The 14,619-nt window shown below is 40.9% G+C and overlaps 1 protein-coding gene across 2 annotated transcripts in view; it reads left to right on the forward strand.

Moving 5' to 3' along the window:
- Nucleotides 1–14,556, forward strand: part of rock1 (Rho-associated, coiled-coil containing protein kinase 1) — a 117,992-nt gene extending 103,436 nt beyond the window's left edge. The window contains exons 28-33 of one of the 2 annotated variants that reach the window (XM_084327922.1): nt 6,421–6,491; nt 8,237–8,325; nt 8,607–8,685; nt 8,894–9,155; nt 10,054–10,261; nt 12,016–14,556. In XM_084327922.1, the coding sequence (XP_084184048.1) occupies nt 6,421–6,491; nt 8,237–8,325; nt 8,607–8,685; nt 8,894–9,155; nt 10,054–10,261; nt 12,016–12,067 (761 nt within the window). In that variant the 3' untranslated portion in view covers nt 12,068–14,556. The remainder of the gene's footprint in view (nt 1–6,420; nt 6,492–8,236; nt 8,326–8,606; nt 8,686–8,893; nt 9,156–10,053; nt 10,262–12,015) is intronic. The other variant, XM_084327923.1, reaches the window with a different exon arrangement.
- Nucleotides 14,557–14,619: the final 63 nt, after the last annotated feature.

The following is a 14,619-nucleotide window of genomic DNA, read 5'->3' on the forward strand; positions in this document are numbered from 1 at the left end:
GTGTAGATCCTCCGGTGCGCGGTACTCCACACCAACCAAGTTGAACTTGACGTTACTCAACCAAGCGCTGATACTTTACTATCCTATTCGCACGCGGCTATAAGTGCTCTATTTAGACACACAATTGCTCACTTCACTTGGTCTTTGACTCGTGATGAAGGCTTACTAGTAAGGAGCGAACGATACGTTGAACAAACGTATTAGGATAAAACAAGACTCTATTTTGGGGCAATACGGGCCCACTTCACCGCACGTTGCATAGTGGGTGAGGCTTCACTTGGGTAACTCGAACTCGAACTGAACTGCGGACTGAACTAACTTATGTATTCACCTGCGCCATATTTATATGTTGGGGGAACAAACTAGTACCAGCCTTATTCCTGTCTCGTAGTCCTGGGCAGAACCGGGCATGTTGAGACAAGCCTTGACGGTAGCTTTGAACTCGACTCTGGGGGTAAGACACTGGCGCTGGTGGCACGCCATCCAATAAGAGAACGAAATATTATGGTCTGTAGTAGGTTAAAGGGATATTCCGTGTATATGTACAAAGAATACACAAGGGATATCAAACGATATACAAATATTATGCAATATATATCAATCAATAAATACATATATTCGGTTTAATCTGACCCTTTGTAACAATCGCCATCGCAGATCTCTCCGCTCTACCGCTGGGGTGTTCTATATCCGTCTTACAGTGGGTGGTACGGGGGACACAGTTCATGAGTGTCGGCTTGTGTGTAAGACTAAAGTGTATACCCACCCAAAAACAACCACACAGGAAACCGGGAGGAGAAAAAAAGCAAAGCAAAGGGAGCAGTCTGTCTTTTCTCATTGGATTTATTCTGGTGAGCATCAAAACCACATTCTGCCGTCTTCGCTTCCTGTCGAGGCAGTGTGGTCACCTTTATTTTTATTTTAATTTTTTAGAGTGGGGGGTGGGTCCCGGCCAACGTACCTGTGGTGGAGCTGTTTTGAATCATAACCAGAGATGAGACGTGACTTGATCCTATCTGCAGTATACTGTCAAAGGGTGGGTCAGGACCCACATGTGGGTCTTGGGAAGATTGAAATGGGGTCCCTAAATAATTCTCTGGAAGGATCATATATAAGGCAAAAGCCCTCGAGTCCAATGCAAAATAGACATGATGGAATAAAATAAAATGTTAAATTATTATTATAATTTTTTATAAATGGATAATTATTATTAACTTGCACAATATTCTGCCATCAGTTTTGGATCGTGGAAATATTTATTCTGAAAACATGGGTTCCCTGAAGAAAGGTTTGACAACCACTGATCTAGTCTGTATCCTGCATAATTAAAATAACTTATATTTATGTGAGAGTTGGATTATCTAACACTCAGAAATGAAATATTATATATATTAAAAGAATAAGTGCTGAAGAATTTTATTATATTGTTAGATATTATTACAGATTGCTTATGGCTTTGAGTAGTGTCATTTAAAAGGAAACGGTTTTGTGTGTAGAGTGATTTAAGATATGTTTTTGGGACGGATCAAGAGATGAGCAATGATTTGGCATGAACTCATTCTGCGCCATCGCTTAATGCGCGAGAGGGCGCTAGAACGCCACCACTTTAATCAATGGGGGGACTGAGAGATTTGAGTGCTTAAAATATATCTTATATTATAGCTATGGGTCTAATACACCCATTGATTATCAGTGAGTTGCTTCCAGTCAACATGTACAAAACGGATTGTTTTTTCATCCGTACATTTCCGTTTTATACCGTTTTGAATATGAATATAGTTTTGGTGATTCTTAGTAATCCCAGGAAAAGACGCGATAATAGCCCTTTAGTGGAATACACTAAACACTAGGGATGGGTATCGTTAGGATTTTATCGATACTACTACTCTTATCGATACTGCTTAACGGTACGGTACTTTATCGATACTCTTATCGGTTCTTTTTGATTATTTTGCAAGAAAAAAAAACAATTCATTAAGAACAGAATCGACATTGCTTTATTATTCTTTTATATAACTATATAAATATAAATAAATATTATTTCTTCAGCAGCAACAGCAGCAGCAATGTTTTAAATGTGTCTGAATTATAGACTTTTTATAATTAACAACAAATGTAAGATAAAAAAGTTGGAGTCATACAATACTATTTTGATTGACAGTCGATCTGCCAATTACGTCACACCGCTTAGTTGCACCCACCTCTTCTTCTTTCCACCAATCAGAAGCTCTCGTTCGTTTATTTACTTCCGGATTGTCAGCCATTATTCTACTCTGAGCTCAGGCTAATAACGTTAGCTCCCCACCAGGCACATTGACAAGTACCAGCGCTTATACATTACTGGCAAATGTCTTGTTGCACTTGTGGCAACGAGCGTTGTCCGCATCGACTTTAGTAAAATAGACCCAGACTTTTGAACGTTTCGTTCTGTCCGCCATGATGAGAGCAGAGCTGTCTGTACTCTGTAGCCTACAACAGCACCCGTGTGTGTGTGTGTGTGAGTGAGTGTGTGTGTGAGCTAGGGCTGGGCGATATGGAAAAAAATTCGATAGATTTTTTTTTATTTCGATATCGATTATTAAAATATATCTCGATATTTATCGTTATCGTTATATCGCCCAGCCCTAGTGTGAGCACAGCACAGCCCGCTCCTCGCGCAGGCAGAGAGAGACCGAGGGAGGAGAGATATAGAAAACGGCCAACAAGATTAGTTTGCAACGTTTAAATTCCTCAAAAAAAATCCATAATTTCTCGAGTACCGATAGCAGTATCGATGACGTCGGAGCTTATAAATACTCCTGTCTTTTCTAATATAGTACCGGTTCCCGTTTAGAACCGGGGTCCGGGGGTCATCCCTACTAAACACGTTGTAATTTTTCGCCTGATTATCTAATCATCCTGAAATCAATGCTAGATCACCGTTATTATCCTTCCTCATGCAAGAATGAAAAGGGCCTCGTAGTGCGAGGCTCCCCCAGTCCCCTCCTGCACCCAACGGCACACAGACACACACAGACAGCCGCGATCGCGGTAGAAAGAAATATCAGATCAACGCAATATTTTATATATAGAGTCCTTACCTGGTATCTGATGTAATGCAAAAGAAATAATCCAATTATCTGATCGCCATTCCAAATACTGCTCATGGAGGTCCGTCCCACATTACCGAGCGTTACACCTGAACAGGCGGGCGGGGTTAGTGGCATGGTACATCGTTGTAAAGGCCTGCCTCGTCTGAGTATTTATACCCCGCCCGCACGGCTCAGATCGGCCCTGAAAATAAACTACACCATTTCTAATAGAGTGCAATACCTGCTGGAAGGCGTAGGCGGCGGTATTTGCCCTTTTGCGAGCTCAGACCCATTCCCAATGATAACATCAGGCTGGATGGATGAAAATGAATGGATATAGCTAATAAAAGAAATAACGATTAAAACCCGACTTTTCTAGTGATTGGCGCTGAACGGTGGCGAGTTAACCCGACTTTTTCTGTGATTGGCGTTGAATGAGTTAAAGGTGCTGTAAGTGATATCCGTATTTGGCTGACTTCTGTCAAACTAGGTGTTGCGGATCAAATATGAATTAAGATCCAGCAATTGCATATCCTATTTCTTATCTCGAATTTGATCAGAAACATATTTTTGTGAACCATTTAGTTTGAAAAAGAGATGGTTTACAAGCAAGCCGTGTTTTTCCTGCTTCCCACGCCCCACTTTGTAGAGTTCTCTCTCCTGATTGGATAAAGTGGGAACGGAATACCAGACTATTTATTTTCCGTTAACGCAGAGCGGAGGGACTGGGAGACCCATGTTACTGACCAAAACACTCTATATCAGTGATGCCTATTGGAATGTAGAGCTACTTAATACTTATTTTAACCAAAAGGGGCGAAGAGCAAAACCACCTATCTGCATGAAAAAGTGGGGAAAAACCTATCTGCACTTTGGAGGCACTAATACCTGGTCGGTATTGTTAACACATAATATAGTCCAAAAACAGTGTATTCTATTGGGCTTCCTTAAAAAATTGCATTCGACAAGAAAACAACAAATTTCTTTAGTTTTCTCAAAAGGGGGACTTTTTCAGATAGGAGGTTTTGCTCTTCGGCCATCAATATCACTTTATAGCAGGGGTGTAAAAAGTACCCAGAAATTATACTTAAGTGAAAGTATGGGTACCGTCTCAAAATCTTACTCAAGTAAAAGTCAGAGTATCTGGTTAAAAACACACTTGAGTAAAAGTAAAAAAGTTTAAAAAGTAAAAGTTTTTCCTGACTGTCTATTCTTCTGATAGCAGGTGTTTAATCAAATATCCCCGCTTTCTAGTCTTGCACAAGGACCAATCAGCATGGGTATGGGACTTAGGGATGTCCGATATTATCGGCCAATATTGGCATTAAATTGTGATATCGGAAAATATCGGTATCTGTTTTCAATTTTTATTTTTATTTTACATTTCTATAAACTTTATTTACCCAGGCAAGCAAGTAAGAACAAATTCTGATTTTATTTATTGTCAAAAGTATGCATAATGTTATGTTAATTCCACAACAAGACATATGTAATGTTAATTACCTGAAATTATTCCGTTTGTTGGGGGGGGAAACCCTGCATAGATCGGTATCGGTTGATATCGGTATCGGAAATTAAGAGTTGGACAATATCGGTATATCGGTATCGGTAAAAAAGCCAATATTGAGCATCCCTACAGTATGGGTGGGTTAATTTTCCATTGATGGGGATTTGATTGGCTGTTTTTAAATAAAGTGCGGCCGCAGGATTAATAACGTTAGTTCGGCATGAGAAACAAATATACTAATTAAAATTATTGGACCTGCGAGATTTGTACTTTGTAGGTCTGCATTTTAAAGGTAACGAGTAAAAAGTATGTTTTTTTCCCTCTTAAATGTAATTGAGTAAAAGTACAAGTATACAAACCTAATAATACTTGAGTAAAGTACAAATCCCCAAAAACAGTACTTAAGTATTGTAACGAAGTACAATTACTCAAGTACTTTACACCCCTGCTTTACAGCACATTTTAAGCATCTTAAACGTATCAGAACCATGTTGGCAGGTGTTATTCAGTATATTGAATGTTGGTGTCTGTGGTTAAATCCCTCTCTCATCTCTTTATTTCCCTCATGTCCAGTCGGTTGTCCTTGCTTCTCTTTTCATAGTAACTTCTATTCTTTTCCCTCTGTGAGTAACTATGAATATAGGAGCTAATTTGTGCCTGGCCTGCACCGCTGCTGTTGTAGTTCCTGTGTGTGTGTGTGTGTTTGTGTATTTTGCTTTCTCGTGGTCTTTCTTTGAATGTCATTTTCTGCGGAGTACAGGGGGGGGGTGGGGGGGGGGCTACCCCCTCCTGTGTGAACTCAACACTTTTTGAAAGAAGCTTTAGTGTGAGTGGAGAAACCAAAAGAAGAAAACATCTTCTTTTTGTGCAAAGTCACCGACCCGAAAGAAACGGAACACTCAACGTCTAAAAGACGGCTCTTAGTAGTGACGTGATGTTGGCCTGTGAATTTGTTTTTAGTAGTGTCAGGAGTTTCAAATCTCACAGGTAATGTGACTTGAGCGACTACGTTACATCAGAAGTACTAAACTCTACACACCCTGTGTGAGTATTCTAACCACATCACACTTTCGGCACCTTTCAAAATGTGTCTGGAAGCTATAAACACGAAACACCCCTTTTTTGAGTTCCGGCCCCCGTGTGCTGCTTCCAAGACACTGCCGTCGTTGTTTTGTTGGCATGTTCACCGTCAGATGTAGTTCCCCTTTTTATTTTTTTAGAAACCAGGAACTCCCTCACACAGTTGTGTTGTTGGCATTCAGTTTCCACCCCTCTCCTCAGTTCACTGTACCCTTGTAGCCTGTGTTGGGGCCTGAAGGCATGCTCTTCATCTTCAGTTGGTATCACTTTAACATAATAAAGAGACAACATTTATAGCACACGTCATCGAGGAGCATCTGTTCCCCGTTCCGTAAATGGAGGGCGCGATCAACGTTGCATTGGAATAACATCAATGAGATGATAAATTAACTATTATGGAACACGTCCCTCTTCAGCTATTCCAACTAATTGAAGCCACTTAACATGCTGGGGGTGTACAAAGGGAAAGGTACTGACCTGTGTTTGGTGTCATCATGTTTTCTCATGCATGGAGAGTGAAGTAATGGCATGGGAGCTTTCAAACAGACTCTCGTCACCCGCTCCGCTCCAGTTCATTTATATTAAAGTGAAGCCCTGGCAGCAGACTGCCCTGTTGTTTTTAATGGCTTTTGTCACTTGACTTTTTTTGTTCCTTCCCAGTTGAGTTTGTATTTAATCACTGCATGGCCTTCTTCTCCAGAGTGTCTTGACTTGGATGTGCAACTCATATAATTTCATATCATATCCTGGGCCTTTTTGCAGAATCCAGACTGGAAGGCTGGCTGTCTATACCAAATCGTGCTAACATCAAGCGTTATGGATGGAAGAAGCAGGTATGCTGTTGAATTTTGTATATATTTTTTCTTTTTCTTTTCCTTCACTCACACTGTTATACTCTATTTTTCTTTGCAAAGAGATGCTTCTGACTAGGGACGAATTAGATGCATCTGACTAGAGATGAAGTAGATGCTTCTGGCTAGGGATGAAGAGATGCTTCTGACTAGGGATATATTGAAATTCTTTATTGGGAAAACCACATTGAGATACAGTATCTCGTTTTTGAGAGGGTCCCACATTTTGTGCAATGTAATACAGAATCAGAACACATAACATAAAAAATAAATAAAAGACACATACTAAAATACAACAGAACAAGTACACATTATAAGAGGATATGTCTCTCAATCTCCATCATAATAGGCCTACTCCACGGCAGCTAGAGATGGAATGGATGCTTCTGGCTAGGGATGAAGAGATGCCACTTTTTCACTGACCTATCTGATCTATTACATTCACTTTACAGTAAGGATTTAGAGACCATTACTTTGGGGGTTGTTGGGTTGTAATATTATACTAATATAACATTGAAATATAATCAAATGTATATTGTCATTATAGAGCCCTTAATATGTTTTAATTGCAGATATTTCAGAACATCTAGCCGCTTTGATTTATGACTATATGTGAAATTATCTTCTACCGATACCCTATAACAGGGGTCAGCAACCTTTACTATCAAAAGAGCCACTTTTCCCCCCTCCCACAAAATAAAGTGCTCAGGGAGCCGCACAACCTATTTACCCTTAAAATTAAGATAAAACGGTGTATAACGTTTTATATATCCCCAAGCATACCCCACATTTTGCATAAAACGCCTGACAATTGCATACCCAAAGTAATTAGCTATTTATTATACTTTATACTTATAGCACAGTCTGTTGCATTAATGGAATTATAAAGCAACAAAAATAAATGTTGTTTTTACCTGTTATAACAAAGGAAAACCTCAAACTCTTATGAAGAGGAGAAAAGATACTGGCTGTGTAGACCTAATTTTAAATAAAACACAGAAGAGGAGACAAAACACTGGTGTCTGAGACCGACTTTGAAATAAAACCCTGAACTATTCAGGTATATTTGAGTCCTTCCCTTATTTGTGGAACATTTATAAAATAAAAAGTAGTCCACTTTGAAAAAAGACTACCATGTGTAGACCTACGGTACTTCGAAATAAAACACAGAAAAGGAGAAAAAACACTGGCATCTGTAGACCTACTTTGAAATAAAACCCTGAACTATGCAGCTCTATTTGAGTCCTTCCCTTATTTGTGGAAAATCTATAAAATAAAATCGTTGTTCGCAAATTTCGCACCACATATCAGGCATACAGGTAAGTCTGCATCGTTAGTCGTGAAATCAAATTAATCTGTCCACGCTGAATTAAACCCTGTATTTTCCTCAGACTTTCCTTTTTTTGGATTTATCCATGGTTAGTTTACTGGGGAGTCGGAAACTCAAGATTAGCCACTTGCAGACGGCAGGGAGAGGTGACGTACTGTATATTTTAGTTGATGAAATATTTTTGTTGACTAAATATTTTTGTTGATGAAATATTTTTTCATTTCAGTGTCACAGTATGACATCGATCTCCAAAATAAGAGAAAAATAATTAGTTTGGGCCAGGGAGCCGCAGCTGATTGGCTAAAGAGCCGCAGGTTGCCGACCCCTGCCCTATAATGAGGTCCAGTATTGGTGGCCAATATTGACGTTCCTGTCCTTGTATTTCTAATGTGTATAGTATGTGGTGGTGAGCAGCAAGAAGATTCTGTTCTACAATGATGAGCAGGATAAAGAACAGTCCAACCCCTCCATGGTACTAGATATAGAGTAAGTGATGTTTTCTTTCTCTCTGTGCGCTATTTGACTTCAGAAATCCTGTTGTTTGTAGATCACGCTGTTATGTAATCAATGCTGACAGATTGCCATCATGTTTGTAGATCAAGCTCTTATGAAGTCACTGCTGACAGATTACCCCGGTAGAGTTAACGGCTATGTGTTACATACTGATTGTTTATCACAGAGGACATGTTATGTGGGATGTGTTAGTCGTTTGTTGATGTAAGATTTCTGATAGCTTTTTGCTAATGGCTTGTTGTTATCCTTTTCAGTAAACTGTTCCATGTGCGACCAGTCACACAGGGAGATGTGTACAGAGCTGAGACAGAGGAGATTCCAAGAATATTCCAGGTAGGGGGCTCCTTCCTGTTCTAGAATTACCCCCAGGCTTGTATATATTTGCATCCATTGATGATGTACGACCCATGGCTAGGGGTGCCAATGGTTTTGTTTTCTTGCAAATGTTCTTTGAGCTTCTGCTCAGTTCTGCTCGATTACAAAAATGTCATATTTTTAGACGCAGCCTCTTGACAGTGTCTGCTTTCTATCCACAATTCAGATCCTCTATGCCAACGAGGGAGAGTGCAGGAAAGAGGCGGACATGGAGACGGTCCCACAGGGGGACAAGACCAACTGCCTCCCTCACAAGGGCCACGAGTTCATCCCCACACTATATCACTTCCCTTCCAACTGTGAGGCCTGTGCCAAGCCGCTGTGGCACGTTTTCAAGCCTCCTCCGGCACTGGAGTGTCGCCGCTGCCACGTCAAGTGCCACAAGGATCACCTCGACAAAAAGGAGGACGTTATCGCTCCTTGCAAAGGTAACATGACTGCAGAGCCCTGGCTTCTGTCTGGGAATGAATGAATTTATTTAAACAGATGTTAAAATACACAGGATTTAAAACCCAATTGGGCCACAACCATCACATGCATTGCATTGTTTGAGGAATTATCACACAATAAAGTCAGAGACTTATTTCCATTGAGGCAAGCTGCCATGGAACGTGTCAAATCCCAGCTGTTATGCTACTTGGCTAGCTAGCAAGCTGTACCCAGCATGCCATTCAGCGGTGTAACAGTTAATATTATGGGTCCCCTCTCAATACACTACACAGTGCTGGGAGGGGGGGAAAGGGACATTTAAAAAAAAAATTAAGACAAAACCATTACATTTATTTTTTTATTGAATGACCATTTGAAAACCGATGCCCATCCCTACAAAATTAAGAGGTATTTTCAAGTCTTGAATCAAAGTAAAGAAAGTAACCAAACCCCCAAACGAAGCATACCATATTGTTGTCCTGTATACCATTGTTGTGTCCCTGCAATTTTCCATTACGGTCAAATTAAGAAATAAATGTTCTTGTTTGGGTTTTCTGTGCACTGTATACGACATTCATGTCCGTCTGATTGGTCCATAGTCACATACCTGTTTAAGTGTTGAACTGCACTACCGGTACTTGTGGTTGTTTTTAGAATCTTTTTAGATTTTTGGCCTGTGCTTCAAAACTATCGACCGCTGTAGCATCACTGCTATGTGCAAAGAAAGTTAACGTACAGCCCTGTTTAAGGAATCATGTATGTACAGACTCTGATAAGGCAAAGGAATTTGTTATGAATGAGTTAAGTTCTGTTGGGTAGTTTTCTTCTCTGGAGTCATCCAAAGCACGGTACAGTGAGGAGTGTTGACTTCTCTGATCTGGTCACTCATCCCCACAGTAAACTACGATGTGACTTCTGCCCGGGACATGCTCTTGTTGGCCCTGACCCAAGACGAGCAGAAGAAATGGATTGGCCACCTGGGCAAGAAGATCCCCAAGACCCCACCCTCTACCTTCTCCAGGGCCTCGCCGCGCAACATGTCCACTCGCTCCGGAGCAAACCAGTCCTTCCGCAAGAACCCCAAAAGCATTACCGGAAAGCCAAGGTAACTTCCTCAAAACCAATATTTATCTAGTTTTCTTCCGGTAGACTGATTCGTGTTTCTTGTCACAATTGACCTATCTCAAACCCTGCACTCTTTTCTTGATCCTCCAATCACAGCTGTTGCTTGGACAGCAACAGTTGCGATTGGAGGATCGAGGAAAAGTGGGTGGGGCTTGAAATGGGTAAATTATCAAGATGGTAGCATGGCCGTCGATAAGGCACTGTAATTTTATTTTAGGGAGTCAGTGAGGATGTGCTCTAAGGCTGTCACTTTTCCCCCAAAATCTAGTTTGAATGATTCCAAAGTAATATATAATTTGTTGGAATTAGTTTGAAATCGTATGTAATCAGAATCCCCTATTATAATGTGACCCCCTCCCCCAGCTACCCTGTGCCTTTTCATAATCGCAAGCAATCCCAAATGTATAATAAAACACAAGATACCTGGCGCCCAAATTATGAGGATAAGCGCTAAATGAAGAAAGGGTTCAGATTACATTTACGAAGAAGGTCTGAGAAGGTCACAATTGATCAAATAACAGGCAGCTTTTTATTCATAATGGTGGAAGGTCCTCTAGCACGTTTTGTGTCCAATACCATTTAGGGCGCGTTCACACCTACCCTGTTTGGTCCGTTTTAAGTGAACCATGGTCCCTTTAAATCAATAGTCCGTTTAGTTTGGAGAGGTGTGAACACAAACCAAACTATTGTGAGGACCAAACAACCGAACAGTTGTTGAAAAGTTGGGACTCAAAGTGGAGCATGTTGCGTTTTGCTGTTGGTGTGAATGCAATCGAACTATAGTACCTAATCTAGGAAGCAAAGTAGCCTACAGTGCATTGAGTGTGCGCTCCGTAGTCAGACTCGCGCCTCACGCGTAATGACAGTCTCTCCTCTCTAGACTCGCGCTGCGCGCGGACAATGTATATCTCTCTCGTCTCTATCTCTCTCTCTCTCTTTCTCTCTCTCTCTCTCTCTCTCTCTCTCTCTCTCTCTCTCTCTCTCTCTCTCTCTCTCTCTCTCTCTCTCTCTCTCTCTCTCTCTCTCTCTCTCTCTCTCTCTCTCTCTCTCTCTCTCTCTCTCTCTCTCTCTCTCTCTCTCTCTCTCTCTCTCTCTCTCTCTCTCTCTCTCTAGTCGACTCGCGCCGCGTGCGTAATGACAGTATCTCTCTCTCTCTCACTCTCTCGCTCTCAACTTAACTACAAATTAGGTTTGCTCAAAAAAGGGCAGTGTGAACTGTGAACGCAAACCAAAATCAAACAATGTATCATTCTCACATTTGGTGCACCAGAAAGTCCGGACTATCCATGGACTTTCAGATGTGAACACAGCCTTACTTTGGATAGTTTGTGGACTGACTCGAGTAGTTCCTGTAGTCAAACTGCTTTGGGCAGAGAGGGGGGAGAGAGAGAAGCTGGCACTCCTTGTTAAATACTTTACCGGTAGATGCAAATTTTGGAAGACTGGGCACATTACTTTTTAACGTCATTATATTATTCTGGGACACTGGAAAGCAGATGTAGAATTAATACATGAGCCAACTGCCGTCCAATTTTGAATTCAAACACGTCATTACAGTTGGAACACGTTAACGTTTTGCCAGGTTTGAACAACGTCGAACGATGTCGGAAACAAAAAGTGACAGCCCTAATGTGCTCCAGTCCCAACGTCCTCTATGTTTGTCCCCTCTGCTCGACCGAGCTGTGTAGTAGTGAAGCCAGTCACATGACCTGCTGTTTGTCTCCTGTGTTGTAGCAGAGCGCAGTCCAGCCTCCAAGCAGCAGACACAACATCCAGCACTTGTTGACATCAACTTCTCCAGACCCTATTCTCAAACCAAAAAAAACAAACACTTGATGTTTTTAAGACTTTGTGTCCTACAGTCGTTGCCCTTGTCTATTTATTAACTGTGTTGATGGGTGTTTCTAACGAGGGGGTTAAACCTCGAGGCTTTACCACCACGCCATATGATTTTGATTCTTAAGGCAACAATTTCCTTTTTGGCGATATCACACATTTCGTCATGTTACATTTTCGTAGCGTAACCAATTTGATCCGATATATTGTGATCCAGCTAACACAATAATATTACATTTCTATCACATCACATACAACCTAAAATGAGGTTAGACAGCGCAAACCGGAAAAAACAAACCAAAAAAATATGAACTGGCAATATTTTAATATTTTAATCTTAATCGATTGTTGCCTTTTAAATCGATGTTTCGATCCCCACCAATGTGCTGTTACACCCCCTATTCCTAACAGCAGCGACTGTCCCTGGTTGGTTCAGGCGTTGGTCGACTTCCTGGGTGGTTCTTTTTTCCATTTGACACTTGGGATTCTGTTTGTCTAACTGGCACTAAAGTGTTGTTGGGATTCATTGACTAACTCCTCTCTGCACAACCCTCCCTTATACCAGTTGGCGTGTGTGAAGTTTTCTTATTTTTGCATTTCTTCTGCCAAACACGTTAGAAAGGTGTTAATAGTGTGCAATGTCTGCCTATTGTGGTTGTCCCGTACTAACCTAGACTGGGTGCTAACCAAGTTAGGAATGTCTTGCCGTTCTTTCACTGTACACCTGTCTTCTCTTTTTTGTTTCTTCCAGCTAACCATCTGAACCATTGGATTCTTATGGGACTCTGTATTTTTCCTCCCCCCACCCCCCCCCAACCCCTAAAAAAAAGAAAGAAAGGAGTATCCCCTATTTACGTCCGAAAGTCGATTGAAACAAACTGACCGGCGCTGGAAAATCGGGACACATGTCAGACACAAGGCATCAGGGACATTGAGAGGCCTGTTACCCCCCACACACACACACACCACACACACTCACACCTCTTCACCTCCCCCGCCTTCCTCCCAAGACCCAAGAGAGACCCCCCCCCCCCCCCCCCCCCCCCCCGCCCCCTCCTCATCCAGAGAACACGCACTTGCAGCTCTTCATATCTTCCACAAGATGGCGTACTCATCTTTAACCAAACTATGGACCTGAACAAGGGAGTGAGAGAGGGACTCAATGCTGTCGGTACATATTCCATAGAATCTTATCAGTCGTGATGGGGAAAGGGACGGCGACATGGGGGTTTTGCTGGGACTCTTGCATGTATGTTACAAGGTCAACGTTGAGGTACTGTAGTACAGGGATTTAATTAATCTGCGGTGAGTGGGTGCATCTCGGGGAAACCCTCCCCCTAACCCCTCCGTCTCAGAAGACAGATACTCATATCTGTAGCTAAACGCATATCTCTGTTTCCCCTCTAAAGATGACTTTGATGCCTTTCATCTGATGGACTCTGGTGGCCTTCTTGCCTCTATCTTCATTCTGCCAGCCAGTTATCATGGTTGGGTCAGAGTATTGGGATTTGAGTATGCAATGTTTTGAGTATTGAGTGAGGAGCATGCAAGATCATCATTTAAATCTATGCATTATTTTTATTATTATTATTATAATTATTATTGCTCCAAGCCATAAGGAAATTCCATTGTAATGGCATATAGGAGACCTAAAACTTCATTGATTTTTTTTCTGTGTTCATTGGGTACATCGTTTCTGTAATATTTTTTTTTCTTTTTCTTGTATTGTTTATTTTTTGTAATGTATTGCCTTACATTGATTCATGGATAAATGGTTCAAAAGGAAAACATTAAGTTAACAAATGTAAAACTGCACTGTTTGAATTGTAAATTATTTGTAGAAGACTAAACAGGTGTAGCATTTGGCCCACCTAGTGCCTTAACGTTTTGGATAACGATTTTACTGCCATATCTGTTTGTGTTTATCTCCAAAACAAGACAAATCTTAACTCTTCCATCATTTTTTTTTATATAAATCTGCCACTTTGTGGTTTTATCAGAATGTTTCTTCTCTGGTGTGAGTAGAGATATATATACAGATTGCCTCTTTATGAACACATTGCAATAGTTTAGTGTGTCAAAACAAAGTTCCCAGAGTCCATTTCACATGACAAATTTCGGGATGGTGTACCTAAACAAAGGCTAAGACCTGTGGTAATGACTGCCCTTGTTAAAGATTACATGTTGTTCTACTAATATGGTAATGTCCCGTTAATGCAACCCCCACCCCCCAACAGTGTACATAATTAGAAAGACATAAGGATCATGGAATACCTCCGCAATAATCAAACGTTTTTTTTTTTTTTTTTTTTAATATACATTTTTGTTCAGTTGAAAAAGCACTGGAACTATGATCTATTCTATTTTGTCTTGGTTGAATTGCATGTTTAATTGCATTGGAGGCCGCACTGATGGATATGTGTCAATAAACATATCTTTATCTATTATTCACTGTATTTTGCTGTCCTTTGTTATTGATGAGACATACATTTAAATCGTTGG

Source organism: Notolepis coatsorum, assembly GCF_963971535.1.
Source record: "Notolepis coatsorum genome assembly, chromosome: 13".
In the NCBI taxonomy this organism is placed as follows: Eukaryota; Metazoa; Chordata; class Actinopteri; order Aulopiformes; family Paralepididae; genus Notolepis; species Notolepis coatsorum.